Here is a 19,124-nt window from a genome sequence, read left to right on the forward strand (position 1 = left end):
ACTGTACAGTGCTTTCAGGGGATGTAAAAGGGAAAAAAGTTAGTCTTGGGGAGGGAAATTGTCCAAAGTCATGTGATGATGTGCAATTCCTTTTAGAGGTAGAAATGTGCCCCGGAAGAGCAGAAACCAGGGTCCCACCCAGGCACAAATACCTGAAATTGATAGTACCTGAATTCTCACAGATTCTCATCACTGAAGGGGAAGGAATAGACAAAGGATAGGAATTCCCTAATTATCCCATGCTTCTGTGTCTCCTGGTAAAAAATGAGACAGGACACCTCTTCTCAAAGGTTTAGTTACATTGATGGGTACATATAAATGATGCTGTGGGTTAACAAAAATGCAGTGCCTTATAGTTCTCCCTTCGGATCCTTTTGAGCTCTGTGTGGAGTTTATTTGTGTGCTTCTCTATTTTCTGCTGGTTAGATTCCACATCACTGCATGTATGGGGCAGCGAAGAGTAAAGAATGCTGAGAAATGGGCTGCAGCATCCTTTTGCCTTGGGATTGGGATAAATAGCGGGGCCACTCCAAGTGATGTGGGTGTGTTGGTGCACATTTTGCACACAGGCAGTTCTGTCGTGAGACCTCCTTAGAGGCTAGGCCTTAACCATAGAAATGTCATTTTAATAAGCCAAGCTTCAGCCATAAGAAATGTCACTTGAAGTGAATTTGTTATGAGGATGTCTTTGGGTGTGAGCAAATCCATGGTGGGAGGGCAAAGGGAGGAAATGAAAACTTGAGATTAAAATGTCAAAGGTGGTATCAAAGTGATTCATTGGTGTGAATACCAAATGTCAAAGGTAATATCAAAGTGACTCATTGGTGTGAATACCAATTGAAGTCCCCTCTTACTCCAGAAATAAGGGCAGAAAACATTAATAACAAATCTTGATTTTTTTTTCCTTTTTATAGGGCAGATAGAATTCAGTCATGGAACGGGAGAACCTGGTGGGAGCTTTGCTTTTAGGTTTGATGTGGTGGATGGAGAAGGCAACAGATTGACTGACCAGTCATTTTCCATCAGTATTTTAGGTAAGGGGGTGTGAGGTTTTCTAATGTAAAAATACTTTAACAGTTCTGAAGTTACGTAGTTTACACCATGGTCACCTTGAATCTTGAATTCTTCCCTTCACCTAGCCAACATAAAAGTTGAAAATCATACCACCTGTATGGTTGCCTAGCTTTGGCCCTCTGGTGAGGTCCCTGAGGGACTAGCTTGAGGATCTCTTTGATCCTAACCCTGGCTAGCAGGCCTAGAACTGAAGAAAGGGGGCTGAAAAGATCTCACTCTGAATCATTGTCTCTGATACTTTCAGAGGACAAATCCCCACCAGTGATCACAAACAATAAAGGACTGGTCCTGGATGAAAACTCAGTGAAGAAAATCACCACTCTCCAGCTCTCAGCCACTGACCAGGACAGTGAGCCTGCAGAATTGATCTACAGAATCACCAGGCAGCCCCAGCTGGGCCACTTGGAACATGCAGCATCCCCGGGTATGTCTATCATCTCTTGCTTCATCCAACCAAAAGTTAGATTTTTAAGAAGTGTCGGAGATAGCTAAATCAGGTGCACATGTACACCTAGAATCTTCCTTAATTTGTTTTTGGTTTCTGCCTCACTAATTTTGACCATTCCATATTTGTATTGTATTATATGTAATATACAGTAGGTACTCAATAATTACTTGGTGAAAGTGAATAAAAAATTTTAATTTGGGGTCAAGGGTATGAACACGTGCTTAACATACATGAAGACCTGGGTTTGATCCTTGGCATCACACACATAAAATTTCAATTTTATGTTGGCAATCTTATCTCCATAATTAGTCAATTCCTATAAATTAAACACTGTATGCTATTCATCTACATTCCCCTGAGCACCTGGCATGGTGCAACATTCTGTAGTTCAGATTTCAATTCAGGGGCCTGGGGTTGTAGCTCAGTGGTTGAGTGCCTGCCTCGCATGCGTGAAGCACTGGGTTTCATCCTCAGCACCATATAAAAATAAATAAATAATAAAACAAAGATATTGTCTACAACTAAAACAAAAATAAAAATAAATATTTCAATTCAGAGGCTGGAGTGGTAGAGTGCACGTTTAGTGTGCTCAAGACCTGGATAATCCCCAGCACCAAAAAGTAAATAAATAAAATTAAAAATTAAAAAAATTTTAAAAAATAAATTCAGTTCAGCAAATAGTGACTGAGCATGTATACTAAGCAAGATTCTAGTTTAGCTGGGACTCAGGAAAGTAAGATGAATGAGCTACAATCCTTGCTCTCCAGAGTTCTCTATTGGGTAAGATAAGGAACTTCTGCAGATAAGTACAACTCAGGGAAGGCTACAGATCTTTAGAGAAAGGTATAAACATAGAGTCGTAGAAGTTCACAAATGAGAGTGTCTACATTGGGTAAGAAAGTGCACTGGGGTGGCATTTAAGAATGCATTAGAAGATAGAGTTTGGGCAGAGAGGATTTGTGTTGTTTTCAGTGTTGGGAGCTAATTCAAAAAAGAATGAGTGGGCCAGTTTGGCTGAAGCATATATTCTGAAATAGTAGAAGACAGGGCTCATGGGTAGATTGAGATTTTATGGCAGGCCATCAGAATTGGGAGGAGTAGTCTCTCCTTGAGGCAATAGGAAATAGTGAGCTACTGTAGAATTTTGAGCAGGGAAGGGAGTGAAGTTCATCAGGCAGCATCCAGCAGGATGAACTGAAGGAGAGGGCACAGAGGCAGTGAGAGTGTTAGGGGCCAGGGAGAAAGTCTTGAGGCTTCACCTGGAGGGGCAGTAGTGAGAAGAGCAAAGAGAAACAACCTGGGACTTGGTAAGTGAGTAGTCAGTAGGCATTCACTGATTGAAGGAGGGAAGAAGGAAGGAAGGAGAACCTGTATGGCTTGGCAGCTGAATAAATGTGAGGGACAAGAGATATTTGCTGAGTAAACAATCTGAAGATAGAATTGTCTTTATTTCTTAGAATATAGAAACCATGACAACTTGCTAGAAATTTAGATTTTCATTATTTTTCTTTGGCCTTTGAGTTAACAGATTCTTCATACAACCAGGAAAATATCAAAACAGGGCAAATACTTGCCCTTATAGTACTCATTTCAATGTGGAGACTCAGACAGTAAACAAACAAGCAAACAAATATATTGTATAACAGGTGTCGATGAGTGTTAGGGACAAGGGTGTTCCCAGGATGCACAGGAAGAAGGGGATGAGGCAAGTCCTCCCTCATAACCAGAGGACACTTGAGTGGAGATCTGAAGAGAGGGAGGGAGCCAGGCACTCTGAGGAATATAAAAGAGCATACCAGTCAGAGGGAATCAGCAAGTGTAAATATCTGGAGTAAAAATCATCCAGGCAGAGATAGTAAGAAGATCAGTATGGCTGCAGCAGGGAGTGGTGAGGAATGAGCTGGGAAAGGTAGAGGGTGATCTGGAGAGGAGGTGAGGGTAGAGACTTCTCTGGGTCCAGGGTGATGGTGGAGGAGGAGGTGTTGTATGTATAGGGTAGGAATGGACAGATTGGCAAAAGTCCCTAATGCAAATTAAAGCAGGTGGCCTTCCCTTTTGTCCCCAAGTTCCTGGGAAAGTATGCAGATCAGCACCCTCAAGACCTTGGCTGCATGAGATATTTGATAACTAATTCATGAGTTAATTGCTTCTGCCAGAATTCTGTCAGGTTGCTGATTGTATCTCTCCAAAGATGAAAGGGCAGACTCTTGGCTGTTGTGCTAAGCCACTGCATGCATGCTGCATAGCACTTTAAAAAGCTCAAGGCTTTGCAAGGCACTGCCCGATGCCCACCTGCTGGTAAGTTGCAGCCCTTACTGTCCTCTGACCCTGGGCTGGTGAAGAGGACTGGGAGCTGTGGGACTCCAAATTCCCCTTTTCTTTTTCACAGCTCTCAGACTTCACTAGGCTTTAAAATCTGGTTATCAAGATCAAGGCAGCTCTACTTCAGGAGACATCAGTAGGTAATCATGCTGCTCCCTCCTCCTGGGACAGTACCCTCCAAGAATGGGAGGATGTCCCATTTACCTGGGACAGTCCTTCACCTGCTCTTTCCCAACAGGCTTAACTTCCTAATCCAAGTCTTTTCCTGTCCTGACCAGGTTTTCTTAATCTGCCTCTTTCTAGTAACTCTAAGCAGGTACAAGGATCCAGCCCCCTCCTCTATTTCTGGGGCCCCTCCCCATTGCCAATAGGGCATGGCATCCCTGCCCCTCCCTCATCCTAATCCCACATTGATCCTTCCCTGTCTCCCCCAGGTGAGAATGTTTCCATGCAAATGATTCTTTTAAATGTCAACTATCTTCCTTTAGAGGAAGTACATGTGGATTACTTGTCAGCCTCTCTGAAGGCTAGAGCTTAGAGTAAAGCATGGGTCTTATTAGGTAAGGAGGGGTCTAGCAGGAGTTGAGGTTGGGAGGGGCCTGTTCTTTCTAAGATGATCAGAGCAACCTCTAGGGCAGTGTCCTTAGAGCAGGTGCTGAGCCATTTGGGAGCCATATGCCTGCTGGAATAGCATTAGGCACCAGTGTGAGCAGACTCCATCTTGATGCCTCACTATGAAATGGACTTATCCTCATGCTGTCAAGCCGATTGTAATTGATCATCCACCTTAAACAGAAAAGGTACAGAAATCCTCTTTTCTTCCCTGAGCCTCTGCAGGGAGCCCTATGTGCATCTGAACTGTGGCAAAGACAGTCTGGACCTACTACCACTGAGAGGCTAACCTGGCAATCAAGTCCCCACTCTTGCTGTCCTTCAAGGATGAGGAATGGCACCCTCACAACAGGGTTTCCCCTCTTCCCTCAACCCAAAGACTTTGTTTTTCTTGGGAAATTAGAATAAGGATTAGAATTAACTAAGATAGAAGCTAAACTGATGGAAGGAAGAGACCTCAAAATGCAGTGGCTTAGCCAGGAAATGTATTTTTTTCTCAGAGAATAAACCAAAGGCCCACCGAGGTGGCTTAGTGATCCTCAACACCAGGCTTCCATCTCTGACTCAAGGAGACCACTGTAGTTATCACCCTCCTGCCAGCAGGAAAGGAGAAAAGGCCCGGAGAGCTCATATCCATTTCTCTTTTAGGAGCATTGCTGGAAGAACACACATCACTTTTGTGTGACCACAGCTGTGCAAAGCTGAGAGGTGGCTGACAAATGTAGCCTCTAACTGGGCAGCTGATTGCTTACCTTGAATTCAGTAGCCATATGTTTTAGGAAGAAGAGAAAGACTATTGGAATATAGGAATCTCCTGCACAGCACTGGTCCTCAAGGGATAGGTCATGTGGTCATCACCTCTGTGATACAAGTTGTCATGCATCATAGATGTGACTTAGATGGGTGAGGGGGTGGGGGTAGCAGTGGCTGACTGAGCATTTAGAGGACAGAGAGGGGATGCTAAATGTCCTGCAATGAATAGGTTACATCCTGAACCAAATAACTGTTCTGCCTAGATGGCTAATAGGGATATTAGTGAAAAACAGTAGACTGAGGCATATAATACAAAATCTGAATCTTTGTCTTAATTTTAATTTCATCCCCACTAGAGAATGTTGATATTAGCACAGTTGCGTTAAAGGTTGACCCCACAACTCTCAATACCTCACTGATTTCAATTCAATCCCAAGTGCTGCAGGAAAAGTTAAGTAGTTGCTTCTCTGAAATACTTCAAAGAGGTCTACCTTCTGCTGGCATTCCCTTGCCAGTACAATAAACCCTCTTCCAAGGCTGAAGTGACATAATGGTTTCTTGGCCAGACCAAGAAAAGTCCTGTATGATCTGTCAAAATTCCGAAAGGCCCTTAAGCACCAAGGAACAAAATCATCTGCTGCTGGGTAGCCAGGTGGCCCCATAGTGCATCAATAAGTCAGGTAGTCTCAGATGGTTTCCTCTCCCGGGAACCTGCCCTCTGTCATGGCACTGGTAGCCAAATCTGAGCCTCAGATGAGGGCATCTTAGCTGGGGAGACAGTTTGACTCCTGAACCACAGGAACATGGCAACAGAGGACACTAAAGATAGGTCTTCATGATTCTCCTTGAGACGCTGACAGAAGAAAAGTGCTGTTCATGAGGCTGAGCTTCCTCAGCCTGTTTCACACCTGAATCAGGTTTCAGAGATGAAATTTCCCCGCCCTTCTGGGAACTTTGAATGAAGACCTGTGTATTTTTCCTCCAGTCTGAGAGTTATATGTTCACCTTAGGAGATAATCTTCCTCTTCGATCTTAAAATCACTCAAATGAGTGATTCTACCCCCATTGAATGGAAAGTCCTTTTGTCACTTGTTTTCTAATCACCAGAAGACTTTCCCATAAAAGTGAGCACCCAAGGAGGAGTCCTTCAGTCCTAAATCCTTGGGGCCTCTGGCTGTCGTGAAACCTCATAGGGGAAGTTTTTCTCTAACAGTGAGCGTGTGAGGGAGCTTCCCATAATGTTTTCACTTTCTGCTTTGTACTTGCTGCCAAATCTTCACTTCTTGAAGGAGGTAAATTAAGCTCCTAAAAAAAGTGAATTACCTTTCAAACGTGCATCTCTTCCCTTTCCCTACCTCAATTCATTAATGTGACTCCTGGCCTTTTAAATTCCCTTCTGAAAGTCCTCAGAGAAGTGGGCATTTTGCCCAGAAACCATCTCACATAAACTAGATTTCAGAATGGAGTGACAGCATCACGAGAGGCCACGTGACCACAGAGAACGCTCTACTCGGTGAATGCACAGTTAGAGAGAGGTCAAAGTGGGGGTCTCAGGGCAGTGTCATAGGCTTGACTCGGCCACCCCAGTGAATCAGACTGTCTTGCTGTTCAGGTTGCCTCCTGGGATGTATGAGCTGCAGTTGATTTAGCTTCTTCTGTTGTGCATGCAGGGTTAGATCTTTCCACTTCCTCACCTCTTGCTAGTTTTATGTTTTTGAGGAGGTTCTTTTGTGCCTGATATCCTCATATATGGTGAAATTGCATAGAGAGCTCCTCTCAACTAGTAGCTAACTAGGGGTGTGAAGCATTATTTTTATTCACTAGATATAAATAGTTCTTTCATTAGTATGTTCACTCAGTTTCCCTCATTAAAAATATGGTAGAATTTACGTGGCTTCAGACATCACTGCACAGATCAAATAAGCTCCAATACATGGTCTTGTTATCATCTACCATTTTATCTACTATCTCCAAAGTGGCTATACTGTTATAGTTTTAGAGATGTCAAAGAATAAAATATGATAAAATAAGGCTCTGTGTTATATGACTTGCTTTAGCTGTGTGACTCATGTAGAGCAGAAAAGAAAGAGAGAAACCAAAGCAAAAGAAACCAAACCAAAGATTGTTCTTTCAACTTTTCTCTTATATTAGTGGTTCTCTGCCTTTTCTGAACATTAGAGTCACAGAGGATGTGTTTAAAAATAATGATACTCAGGCTCCACCCAGACCCATAAATAAAAGTTCCTGAGGGTTGTACATGAATGTCTTTTTTAAACACCATTGATTAGTCCATGTTCTGCTGATGTGACAAAATATTTGAGACAATTATCTTTTATTTTATAAAGAAAAGAGGTTTATTTAACTCACAGTTTTGAAAACTCAAAGCCCAAGATCAGACATCCCCATCTGCTCAGCTTCTGGTGAGGTTTCTCATAGCTGTGACAACATGGTGGTCAGCAAAATGTTAACAGCTTGTGTGAGGGGGAGAGATTATATGATGAGACAGGAAACCAGAACTGGGGAATGGCCAGTCTTGATATTTTTACAGGAACCTCTCATACAGTACCCTCTCATTCACTCCAGATAGTACCCCCAAAGACCTAGTGACCTCCCAGTTGGTCCCACCTCTCAAAGTTTCCACCACTTGTTAATACCACCACATTGGGACCAAGTTTCCATCACACAAAACATTTGGGGGACACACTCACACTGTATGCAAACCATAGCACATCCCCAGGAGATTCTGATTCCAGGCTGAGATGTAATTATATGCATGATACTCTATCATATTAGAAGAGGCTTCTTTCATGGTTTGGATCTGAAGTGTCCCCCAAAGCCTCATGTGTTAAAGGCTTAGTCCCCAGTACAGCAATGGTCAGAGGTGGAGCTTTTGGATCATAAAGACTCTGACCTCATCAATGGATTAACCCATCGATAGCTGAATGGACTACTGGGAAGTGATGGAAACTAGGTGGTGAGACATGGTTGGAGGAAGTAGGGCATTGGAAACATGCCCTAAAAGGACATTTCTTATCCTCAGCTTCTCCTTCCACCCTTGCCCTGTCCCCAGTTTCTCTGTTTCCTGGCTGCCATGAGCAGAGCAGCTTTCCTCCACCATGCCCTTCCACCATTATGTAATGCCTCACTTTAGGACCAAAGCAATACAGCCAGTGCTGGCCATGTGCTGAAACTCTGAAACCCTGAGCCAAAACAAGTCTTTCTTCCTTTATGTTGTTTATGTCTAGTGTTTTAGTCATAGTGACAAAAAGCTGATTAATACAGTTTATTCCCTCTCTTCCTCCCTTCAACAAGCATTCATCGAGTAGCTACTAGAAGAAAAAACAAACTATGTTTTGGAAGTAAGAGACATGTAAACAAATATGTGCAAATGTGTCTCAGTAGCTGTGACAACAACATGGCAGAGGACCATGGAAGTCTCCCACCTTGGAGAGGATGGGAGTTGTCAGGAAAGACTTCTCAGAGGTGATGCTTTACCTAAGGTGTGCTCTTTTTCCACCTTCTTTAGGTGTTGTGACACCAACCAAAATAGGATGCACCTGTTGTTAGTTTGGGCTTTCCCTGAGAGGAGAGGTGCATTGGTGGCTAGGGATGCTGTTTAAAAAATGTACTAAACTGCACAGTTTAAACCACAAAAGTTATTTTCCTCACAGTTTTGGAGGCCAGAAGTTGGAGATCAAGGTGTGGGTGGGGTTGGTTGGTTGTGAGGGGTATGAAGGAAGTGTGTGTTCCAGGTATCTCTCCTTGTCACGTAGGTGGACATCTTCATGCTCACTTGGTATGCTCCCCATAAGGATCTGTGTCCATATTTCCCTTTCTAATGGTGCCATCCATATTGAATCAGGACCACCCTCATGACTTGATTTTATCTGATTACATCTACAATGACCCTGTTTTTAAACAACGTCACATTCTGAGGCACTGGGGGTTGGGACTTCAGCATATGAATTTGGGATAAGAAGAAGGTGCAGTTGCAATTCAACCCATAACAAGAGGCTTCAGAGAAAATCTGAAGCAGGAAAGAAGAGGGTCTCCCACAACATGAACAAAGACACGATACAGGCAGCAAATGCAGAGCCACTCACGGCTGTGCTGAATGCAGGCGACTGGGGCATCACGCGACATCGTGTTAAGAAGGCAGTTTCTCTGGAGATGCTTTATTCCCGCACCACTTCCCTGACCTGGACTGAGCCTTCTCTAACGTGTAGGCCTTCCAGGGGAATTGGAAAAACTGACAGGGTTAATGTGGGTCTCAGTAATACTGCCAGATATATAGTTTAGCCAGCAGGTTGGTGACCGAAAACACCTTCAGTGGGATTAAAAGCCTTCAAGTATTTCAAACAACTACTTGCTGTGACAGCCAGGAGGGATATATGTTATTCAAAACACCATCTTGCTGGCAAGTGAGTAGCTGACATCTTCCAATGCCCAATTAGCAAAGGCTAAAATTTAAAAAATAAAAGTGTATAGGGATTGAAAATCTGTGCTCAGTAGAACCTCCTAGAGACAGAGTATAGCAGAGGTACTAAATATATTCACCAGACATGGTTTGAGCACCTGACATATGGCGGGCACTGCTCTAGGAGAACATCAGTGAAGAAGCAAGAAGAATCCTTGCCCCCTTGAAGCCTGAGTGCGGCATCAGCTTGTTTCCCTCTGGCATGTAAATATGATCATCATTTAAATAATTTTAAACTCCGTCCAAATCAGCATTTCAGACAAGAAAGAGGCTGAAGTCAATAAAGTATTTTAGAAGGAATGATTCATATATATAATGGTGATGTTTCAGTGATAGGTGTAAGACTGATTTTTATTTCTTTCCTACTTTTTTGTGTTTTTCACATTTTCTTTAATAGGCATGTATTACTTCTATATTGAAAGAGAGCTAAAGAAAAAGGGAAAACCCAAGAAGCTCCTGTCTGGATGGTTCTTACAGAGAGCACTCCCAGCAGACATAGGCTTTGGCATTAGACTGCCTGTGTTTCAACCCTAGGGTTGCTCTCTTATTAGCCATGTGACCTTGAGTAGGGCACATAACTCTTTAATTATATTTACTGTTATAATCTATAAAAATGGGAGTAATATGCCTACCTCAGCCTCCCAGAGTTGTTAACAGATAAAATTCAACGTATATAAGCAAGTCTGAAGTAGTGTTCTGTCTGTGGTGGGTGCTTTACTAAATTGGGAAAATCCCACTAAAAATGCCTTTGAACTGGGAAATTCTCACTAAGCCCAAGCCTAGGGCTCTCACAAACTACTAGTGAAAATGTAAAATGGCTCTACCACTTTGGAAGAAGAACTTACCAATTTCCTAAAAAATTAAGCATGTACTTAATTAAGTTAAATAAATTAAATGAAGCATATATTCCAGCCAGTCCACTTCTAGAGATTTACCCAAGAGCAAAACCTTGGGTCCATACACAGACTTGTACACAAATAACCATAGCAGCTTTATATACAATATCCCCAAACTGGAAAAAAACAAAAAAACAAAATAAAAAAACAAATACCCATCAACAGATGAATGAATAAACAAATTATGATACATCCTCACAGTGGAATACTACTCAACAATAGCAAAGAATAAACTATTAATACCTGTTGGATCTCAAAATAATAATGCTAAGAGAGAGAAAGCAGATCCAAAATAGAACATACTATATGATTCTATTTATTAAAATGTTGAGAAAATGCCAATGAATCTGTCATGACAGAAACAATTCATTGAGTGCTTTTGGATGGGATTGGGGATGGAGAATGGAAGGATAGAAGGATTACAAAGTGTCACTTGGAAACTTGGGGAGCGGTGAATACGTTCACTCTTTTGATTGAGGTAGTGGTTTCATGGAAATGCCAAAGTTTATGAAATTGTGCACTCTAAATGTGTGTAATTTACTGCAGTCAATTTTACTTCAATAAAAAAAAGTTTTTAAAATAAATAAATAAAAGAATTGATCGCAGAGCTTTCTTCCCAAGAGAAAAGCAAAAACTTAGCATTGTAATTGGTCTTGGACTCTCATAAAGGGAAGAGTGAATAGGTGACCAGTTGATTGTGAGAATCCAGATAAGTATTTTCTCATGAACTGTGAGGATGGTTTCACAGCAGAGGGAAGAGATTTAAATTTCTCAGTGCAGTCACTCTGAAGTTATTAAATTTTTAAAAAATGGTATGGATTTCTGTCCAGAGTCACAAAACAAAGCTATAAGACAGTGGGCTGCATTTCTTGCCTGTCAAGAACTGATATAGCAAGCACAGAAATATAAAATGCCTCATCAGAAAATTAATGCCCCAATATTCAGAAGGCTATTGTATCTGGGTGACAAATTTCAGATGATAAAGAGAGATGCAAATGTAAGCCGTGTGGTTTGAGTTTTTTTTTTTTTTTTTTTAAGGTAAAGCAGAGATACTGCTTGTCACTTAACTTTATAAGAGTCAAATAGAGTCTCTGTTTTTTCATAGAAAAGCCAGACTGGTTTTGCAAGGCTTAATAATGAAAAATAATAAATCTCAGGGAGCAGCAAATGAATTTCAGGGCTAAACTAAAGACTTGATTAAATGGATTAATTTTCCAATACCCAGGATCAGAAAGAGAGAAATTATGCTAAGAGACTAAAAAATACATGCTTTGTTTCTATCAGAACTGGTACAGAGTATGTGTCATGTCTCCCAAGAAGGAAGCAAGGATTCTGTGCTCATTTACTAAATGTTGTTAGGCATTCAAAAACAGATGGTGTATGTTAGTGAAATACCTTTTCATTATTTCAAGTTGTTGTTTTTTTTTTTAAATGATGCCACCAAAAAAATTACATGATGTTTTCTATATCATGTTAATAAAGGATACTATTTTTTCTAGGCTATTTTCACTTTGATATAGAATGATTATTCAAGGCCCAGAGTCATGCAGAAAGTTTTGTTACTGCCTGACTGGCTAAAATTGTCGATGAGAAGCTAGGATCATAGTCCTGGGAGTTGAAAGGGACCTTGAAAGATATCTAGTGAAATTATGGAGACCAGGAATGGCTCACCAATCACAGAAGCAAGGCTAAGTGTAGCCAAGCCTTATAGCTGCAGTGTTCAAAAGCTAACCCCTCGCACAATATTAAAAATTAGGTCAGATTTCCAGAAAGGACTGTGAGGTCATAGGGGACTGTAAAACTGAAGAGAGAGGCATTTGGAAAATAAGGAAATGGCTCTGCCTTTCACAGACTTTACCTGCGTACTTAAACCCCAGGAGAAAGGAGAGTAACATTTACGGCACACCTGCTGTTGGCTTGGCACACGATAGAAGCTGTGATAATAAAGTTAACATGTCTCCCACAGAACATATGCTGCTGTAGGGGAAAAAAAAATTCACAAACCACTTCATGCAAGGTCTTCAAGGGCAGAACATAAATGCTAAAGGAAAAATACAAAGGACTTCTCTCATTCTCTCCCTGTGAGAGCCTGACCTTTCCTTAGCCTTAGAAGCATTTTGACATTCTTTCTGTTTCTCTCTTCTCCTTTCACCAGGTATCCAGATTAGTTCCTTTACTCAGGCTGACCTGACTTCACGAAATGTTCAATATGTCCATTCTAGTGAGACGGAGAAGCATTCTGATGCCTTCAGCTTTGTGCTGTCTGATGGAACCAGTGAGGTAAGCCAGGCTCTGGATTCCATCCTTGAGTGGGTATTGATTCCTTGCTGTCTTTGAATGGAGTGGGCAGAGACTAGTAATATGAGGACATCCATTTCCTCTGCTCTCAGCCAACAAATAGAGGCACCCTCGGACAGCCACCTGGCCTCTTTCCAAGAGTACTCACTTGTGGGATCCTGGCTGGTCAGGCATGCCAGGAATGGTGTGAAAGGGAACTCAGGGAGCACCTGCCTTCTTATTGGGTAGTGCTGGAGATAGGTATCCCACCTGCACTTTTCTACCATCCTAGGTGTCCCAGACTTTCCATATCACTATTCACCCTGTGGACGATTCGCTGCCTGTGGTACAGAACAGGGGGATGCGGGTGCAAGAGGGCGTGAGGAAGACCATCACGGAGTTTGAGCTCAAGGCGGTGGATGCAGACACAGAGGTAAGAGTGCTCCCCTAGGCTCTGGCTGAATGAGGTGATCTGGTGGCCACCTTTGGTCTGTAGCTGTTGCATCCTGAAGGTGGTGCTCAGTGGTGAGGTGAAAGCACCTCAGGAACGGGGACCTGAGGACGCCATGCCTTCTGGAAAAGGGGAACTCATACATTTAGGATCAAACCATTTTTAAACCCTTCCTGAAATCCTAAGTACATTCATCCTCTCCCCTGATTACATGAGGCAATCCTCTTAACATGCTGGCTTTTTATTATGATTCATTGAAAATCAGGTGGATGGCATTTTACCTGGTATTTTTATTGTTCCCTATTAAAATGAACAGGGACTTTCTGCACCTGTGCACCTTTGCCTCCATGTCAGCCCCTTGATCCAGACCTTTCTGATGGCAGTGAATATCACAATCTGAACATCCTCAAAGACTAGGCTTCATACACCCAACAGGGCATATGGAGACTAAGCCCTTGTTCTCATAATGCTTCCAGTTTATATTTATAATATATATTTATAATTTATAATATAATTATAAATTATAATATAATTTGTAATGTATTTATAATTAAAACCTTCGGACATAATTCAGTTTGTGTGAAAGCACACATTACACTTACTATAATACCATAAGAGTATAATACAGAATCATGTGTATCCTTCTCTGTGCACTCATTCATTCATTTATTCATTCTTGATCAAATATTTATTAAATCTTGGCTCTAGGGTCTGCTCTAGATGGTAACAGCAGAGCTGTGAGCAAAACAGATAAAGTTCTAGGCTTCGGGAGTTTGCAACCTTTGGTTGAGGGGAAAGATAGTAAAAAAAGAATAGATCCTGTCCGATATGATAAGTGTTATGAAGAAAAACATAAAAGGTGAGGTAAAGGAGATAGAGATTAATGGCTGTGCCATTAGAGTGGTCAGGGAAGGCCTCTCCGAGGAGGTCATATTTGAGCAGGGATATCATTAAGAGAAAGAGCAAGCTATGCAGTTACCTGGGGAAATTCACTCTCCAGGAAGAGGAGCCCAAAATGCAAAAGTGCTGCAGTCAAATGCCCTTATATCCTGAGAATTGCAGCAAAGGTTACAAGAGACCAAGAGGCTGAAACCCAGGAACAGACAGGAGGCAAGACTAAGGCCCGGGAGGGACTCTGAACCAGGTCACAGAGGGCCTTTTGGCTCAGGTCAAGCCTCTGCATTTTACTGTAAGTTGCTAAAAACTCCTGAGCAAGGTTTTAGGCATCTCTTGTTCCTTCTATAGGTCCCTTTAGAATCAGCAATTAGAGATGAGAGATTCACTTCTGTTATGATGCATATGGGATTCTATAGATAAAAGTCTGGGAAAAGTGAGGAAAATAGGTGGGAAGCAACTGGATGGTTTAAAAGGTCTGTTTCTTGTCATCCTGGTAGCAGTTAAAAATTTAGGCTTCTCCCCATGACCTGAAGAGAAAAAATTAAATATTTTAGTTTTATAACTGAAGGCACCAGAATATAAGTCCAATTGTGTAAAACAGATGATTTCTCTTTTTAACTTTGTTTTTGGTATCTATTATAAAATGCAACCCTATTTGATAAACGCCTTTAGGTTCTATTACCTCTGGTCATCTGTTGGCCACCAATCACTCATCAGCTTTCTCTTGTCAATTTCCCTTCCATCCTGGGCAGGCTGACTCTGTCACCTTCACCATTGTGCAGCCACCACGCCACGGCATCATCGAGAGGACCACCAGGGGGCAGCATTTCCACCTCAGCTCCACCTTCACCATGGAAGACATCTACCAGAACCGGATCAGCTACAGCCACCATGGCAGCAACTCCCTCAAAGACCGCTTCTCCTTCACTGTTTCTGATGGGAAGAACCCCTTCTTTATCATTGAGGAAGGAGGAAAAGAGGTGAGGGGTAAAGGTAATGAGGGAGAGGCCTGGCAACACATGCCCGAGGTGGGGCAGCACGTGGGTTTGTCTATCTGGCATAACATGCAGTTGTGACTGTGAGCTCAGAAATATACTGGCCTTGGGCAAATTACTTAACTTCTTTCTCCAAGCCTCAGTTTTTCATCTGTAAAACAGGCACAGTAATAATTGCCAGCTTCAAATAGTTTGAGGATCAAAGGAGGTAATCCTCATAAAGTGCACATTCAATAAAAGATGATAATTGCTGTTAATGCTATTATTTCTCCTTTTTTGCCCACTCTTTACTCCTTGAGTTTTCCTTTCATCTGGTTTTTCAATAATATCTTGTGGTTCTAGATTCTCTCTGTTTTTGGACTAAGACCCTCAACTTTGAAAAATAACAGCGAATAAGAGCATGGGTTTTAATCATGCTCTTAAGATACTGACTTAAGTGCTCTGTCATTTACAAGCTGTGTGAGTCTGTAAATCATTGAACCTTTCTAAGCCTAAGCTTCCCTGTCTGTAAAGGGGAGGGGGGTGATACCTACCCTCCTGGTGTACATAAAGCACTTAGTTCCATGCCTGGCACACGGGAACCATCAGATAATCCTTGGCCATAATCATCATTGTCACCATTGTTTTAGGGCCAGCTTATGTAATCAGTAAGAGGTTTTTTTCTCTTTTGGTTATGCAGTTGCCAAATTCTCCTTCCTGAAAGAATGAATCCTTCCCGACCCATAGGTATCCAAAAGAAACTTCAAGATTCCCCTCTCTCCCTTCCCTGCCATTTCCTCATTCCTTCATTCCTTAACAGTTCTCCTGCAGTACCGTAAATGCCCCTCTGGGCTGGGGGTATTCCTCCTCCCCATGCCTCTAAATCTGACTCAGCAGAAACGGTTTTAATGAGCAACTTGCTTGTTCCCTACTGGACCTCCAGGATAGTGGGAGGATCTACACTCAGTCCTGCAGAGTTTCTCTCCCTTGCTGATGATCATTGTTTTTCTGAAAGATCCTGCTGTGTCCTTCACAGACAAACAGAAGTTCATTCTCAGCTGACCGGTGCAGTGGGTGGCTCTTGGGGTTTCCCTGCACTGCAGCTCCACCTGGCAGCTGTCATTGTGTTTCTTCTCTCCCACTGTTCCCTGCTCTCCAGTTAGTTTGACTTTCAAAAGAGAACAAAGATTTCAGATGTCTCAGTAAGAGGGCTGCCCCTCTTATAAACAGAAAAGGCTAAGGGACTGTGTTATTTTAAAAAGGAAAATTATTTAGGAAATGATTATTATAGGAAATTGAAAAGCCAGCATCCCGCTATTCAGGTTCCAGGTGGCCACTCAGGGACAGCGAGGTGCTGTGTCAGCCGTGTGTGTGTGTGTGTGTGTGTGTGTGTGTGTGTGCACGTACTTGTAAACTAAACTTCTGTTTACTCTTTCCATAAGTGCTTTTATTCTTGATTTTTTTCCCTGTCCCTTACCCTCAGAATTACTTTCCTTCAAAATAAAGAAGCAAACAAGAACAAAAACAAAAACCTAGAAGAGGAAAGGGAAAAAAAAGAAAATGTTTTCCCATGGAATCCTCTTTTCATGTCTGACAATCCCACCTGGAGATGTCGACATTAACATTTTAAAGATCATTTTTGTCAGGCCTGATGAAAGTGTTAAGAAGGTCATTAGAAGGAAAATACTCTAAATTATTTTATCTTGGGACAATGTTGATTTCAAATAAAGATGGTGCAGGGGCTGGGGTGTGGCCCAGAGGTGGAGTGCATGGCTAGTGTGTAGGAGGCCCTGTCCACCCCTAGCACCACGAACAGCTGTGGATGTTGAGTTTCCTTTCTGCCCCTGCAGATCATGACAGCAGCACCTCAGCAGTTCCGAGTGGACATCCTCCCAGTGGATGATGGCACCCCTAGGATAGTCACCAACCTGGGACTCCAGTGGCTGGAGTATATGGATGGCAAGGTAAGGCCTGTCCCATCTACTCCAGTTCAACTCATGATTTTTACTCCCTCAGCGAGCTGATTTTCCTAAGATTGGCAAGCTCTGTGAACTTGGTTAGGATTCCTTATGAGCTAAGATTGTGCAGGATTGGTTGAGATTGAATATAGTTTAACAATGGAGTATTATTCAGCTATAAAGAAGAATAAATATTTGCAGAAAAATGGATGGAACTGGAGATATGATATTAGGCAAAATAAGTCTTGCTCAGAAAGACAAGTATCACAGGTTTTACTTCAAATGTGGAATCTAGGGAAAAAAAGATGACATGAAAGTAACAGGGACACTATTAGATAGGAGGAGGGGATCAGGAGGAGGTGGGAAGGGATGGAATGGAGGGTGATGGGGGATGGGTATGATTGAAGTATGTTATGTGCCTGGGTGATTATGTCATGATGAACCCCATTATTCTGTATAAGTAAAATATGTTAATACAAATAAATAAATAATATATATTATGGTGGACAGAATATGAAAAAAAAAAGGGTTATGTATAGTTTAATATAAAAACACCCCCGAAATGTACTAGGTCAACAAGGTGGAAACTTTTGCTTGTTTTCACATAGAGGGTGGAAATATGAGTTTAGTCTGGAGTTCTGCCTGACCAGTTAGAGATGTAGACTCCTTCCATCTTATTATTCCGCCATTACTGGGGTGTCGCTGTTGACTCCATAGCCACATTTGTTTTTCAGAAATTCATCCACGTTCCAGTGTGAGGAAAAGAAAAAGAGGGAGAAGTTCAGGAAAAGGCACTTCATTTTAAGTGTCATCCTTTAGGTATCCTTTTCTGTATCATTCTGCAAGTGATACAGAAATTGAACACATCACTTGTGCTCATTTTCTAGTGTCAAGAAATTGGCCATAAGGCCCAGCGCGTTTCATGGCGGGCTGGGAAGAATGTCTCTAGCCTAGCAGGCGGGTGCTCAGTTCTAACTTTCTTAACTGCAGAGAAGGAGAGTGGACTTTGGAAAACTTAATACCTGCCAAAAATGAGAAAGAAGTCGGTGTTTTTTTGTAACAGAGGAATTCTATTTTATAAATTTCTTGCACATTTTAAGGTATATGCCACAACCTGCCCCTGGTAACATGTTACACACTAAATCCACATCTGCACCCAAACACATATGCGTTTCTTCATCTTAGTTCAGAACTGATTTCTTACTTGGGTGGGTGGTATTCCTCTCCATGGAGCTAATAAGTTGTCCTGTGTGTAACTGTTATGCAGGAGCTTCCTATTGAACTGGTTCAGTTTCTAAAAATGAACAGCATTAGTGCAGATTCCTCTTATGCCCTGACTTTTCCCCTCTCAATATTCAGAATGTTTCTGTTCCTTTCATTCACCAGTCTGGTTTCCACTGTCCACTCATACCCTACACCAGTGACCTCTATTTTGCTAAATTCAAAAGTCAATTATCTGCCCTTATCTTACTGAACCTGCCGACATTTTATACTGTTGATCACCCTCTTTCTTTCCTCAGACATTTGCTCTCACTAAATATTTGTTGAATAAATGAGTCAAGTTTAGCCAGTATATTTGGGTAATGTTGCGGGGGTAGGGGGAGGGCCTGGTACATTTATCCTATTCAATTTCAAACAATGCATTTGGTTCCTGTAAGATTTAAAATAGCCATCTTCTCTGCATTGTGTGGTTCTTTTAAAGTTCCAACTTCTTTTCAAAGCCAAACTCAAATCTCACTGCCTCAAGTCCCTCTTTGCTCACTTTCAGTGGAATTAATCTCTCACTCTCCCAAAAAGTCTATAGCATTCTTTTTATATCTCCATTATAGCTCTTGCCATATTGACCTTGCTCCTGAGCCTCTCTTTCCCAATAAACTGAATACCTCCAGGACAGAGGCTGGGATGGATTCTATCCTCATAGCATCCTCTGTCCTGACAGAATTTTCCAGGTGGTAAATGCGCTCAGTAAATCACTGTTGAACTGA

The 19,124-nt window shown here is 41.9% G+C and overlaps 1 protein-coding gene across 1 annotated transcript in view; it reads left to right on the forward strand.

The window, feature by feature from the left end:
- Fras1 (Fraser extracellular matrix complex subunit 1) overlaps positions 1-19,124 on the forward strand; it is a 424,900-nt gene that overhangs the window by 342,284 nt on the left and 63,492 nt on the right. Inside the window, exons 46-51 of the mRNA XM_076864881.2 lie at positions 915-1,034; positions 1,319-1,498; positions 12,738-12,862; positions 13,152-13,292; positions 14,960-15,187; positions 17,032-17,145. Of these exons, the coding sequence (XP_076720996.2) occupies positions 915-1,034; positions 1,319-1,498; positions 12,738-12,862; positions 13,152-13,292; positions 14,960-15,187; positions 17,032-17,145 (908 nt within the window). The remainder of the gene's footprint in view (positions 1-914; positions 1,035-1,318; positions 1,499-12,737; positions 12,863-13,151; positions 13,293-14,959; positions 15,188-17,031; positions 17,146-19,124) is intronic.

This window comes from Callospermophilus lateralis, chromosome 8 (assembly GCF_048772815.1).
Source record: "Callospermophilus lateralis isolate mCalLat2 chromosome 8, mCalLat2.hap1, whole genome shotgun sequence".
NCBI lineage: Eukaryota > Metazoa > Chordata > Mammalia > Rodentia > Sciuridae > Callospermophilus > Callospermophilus lateralis.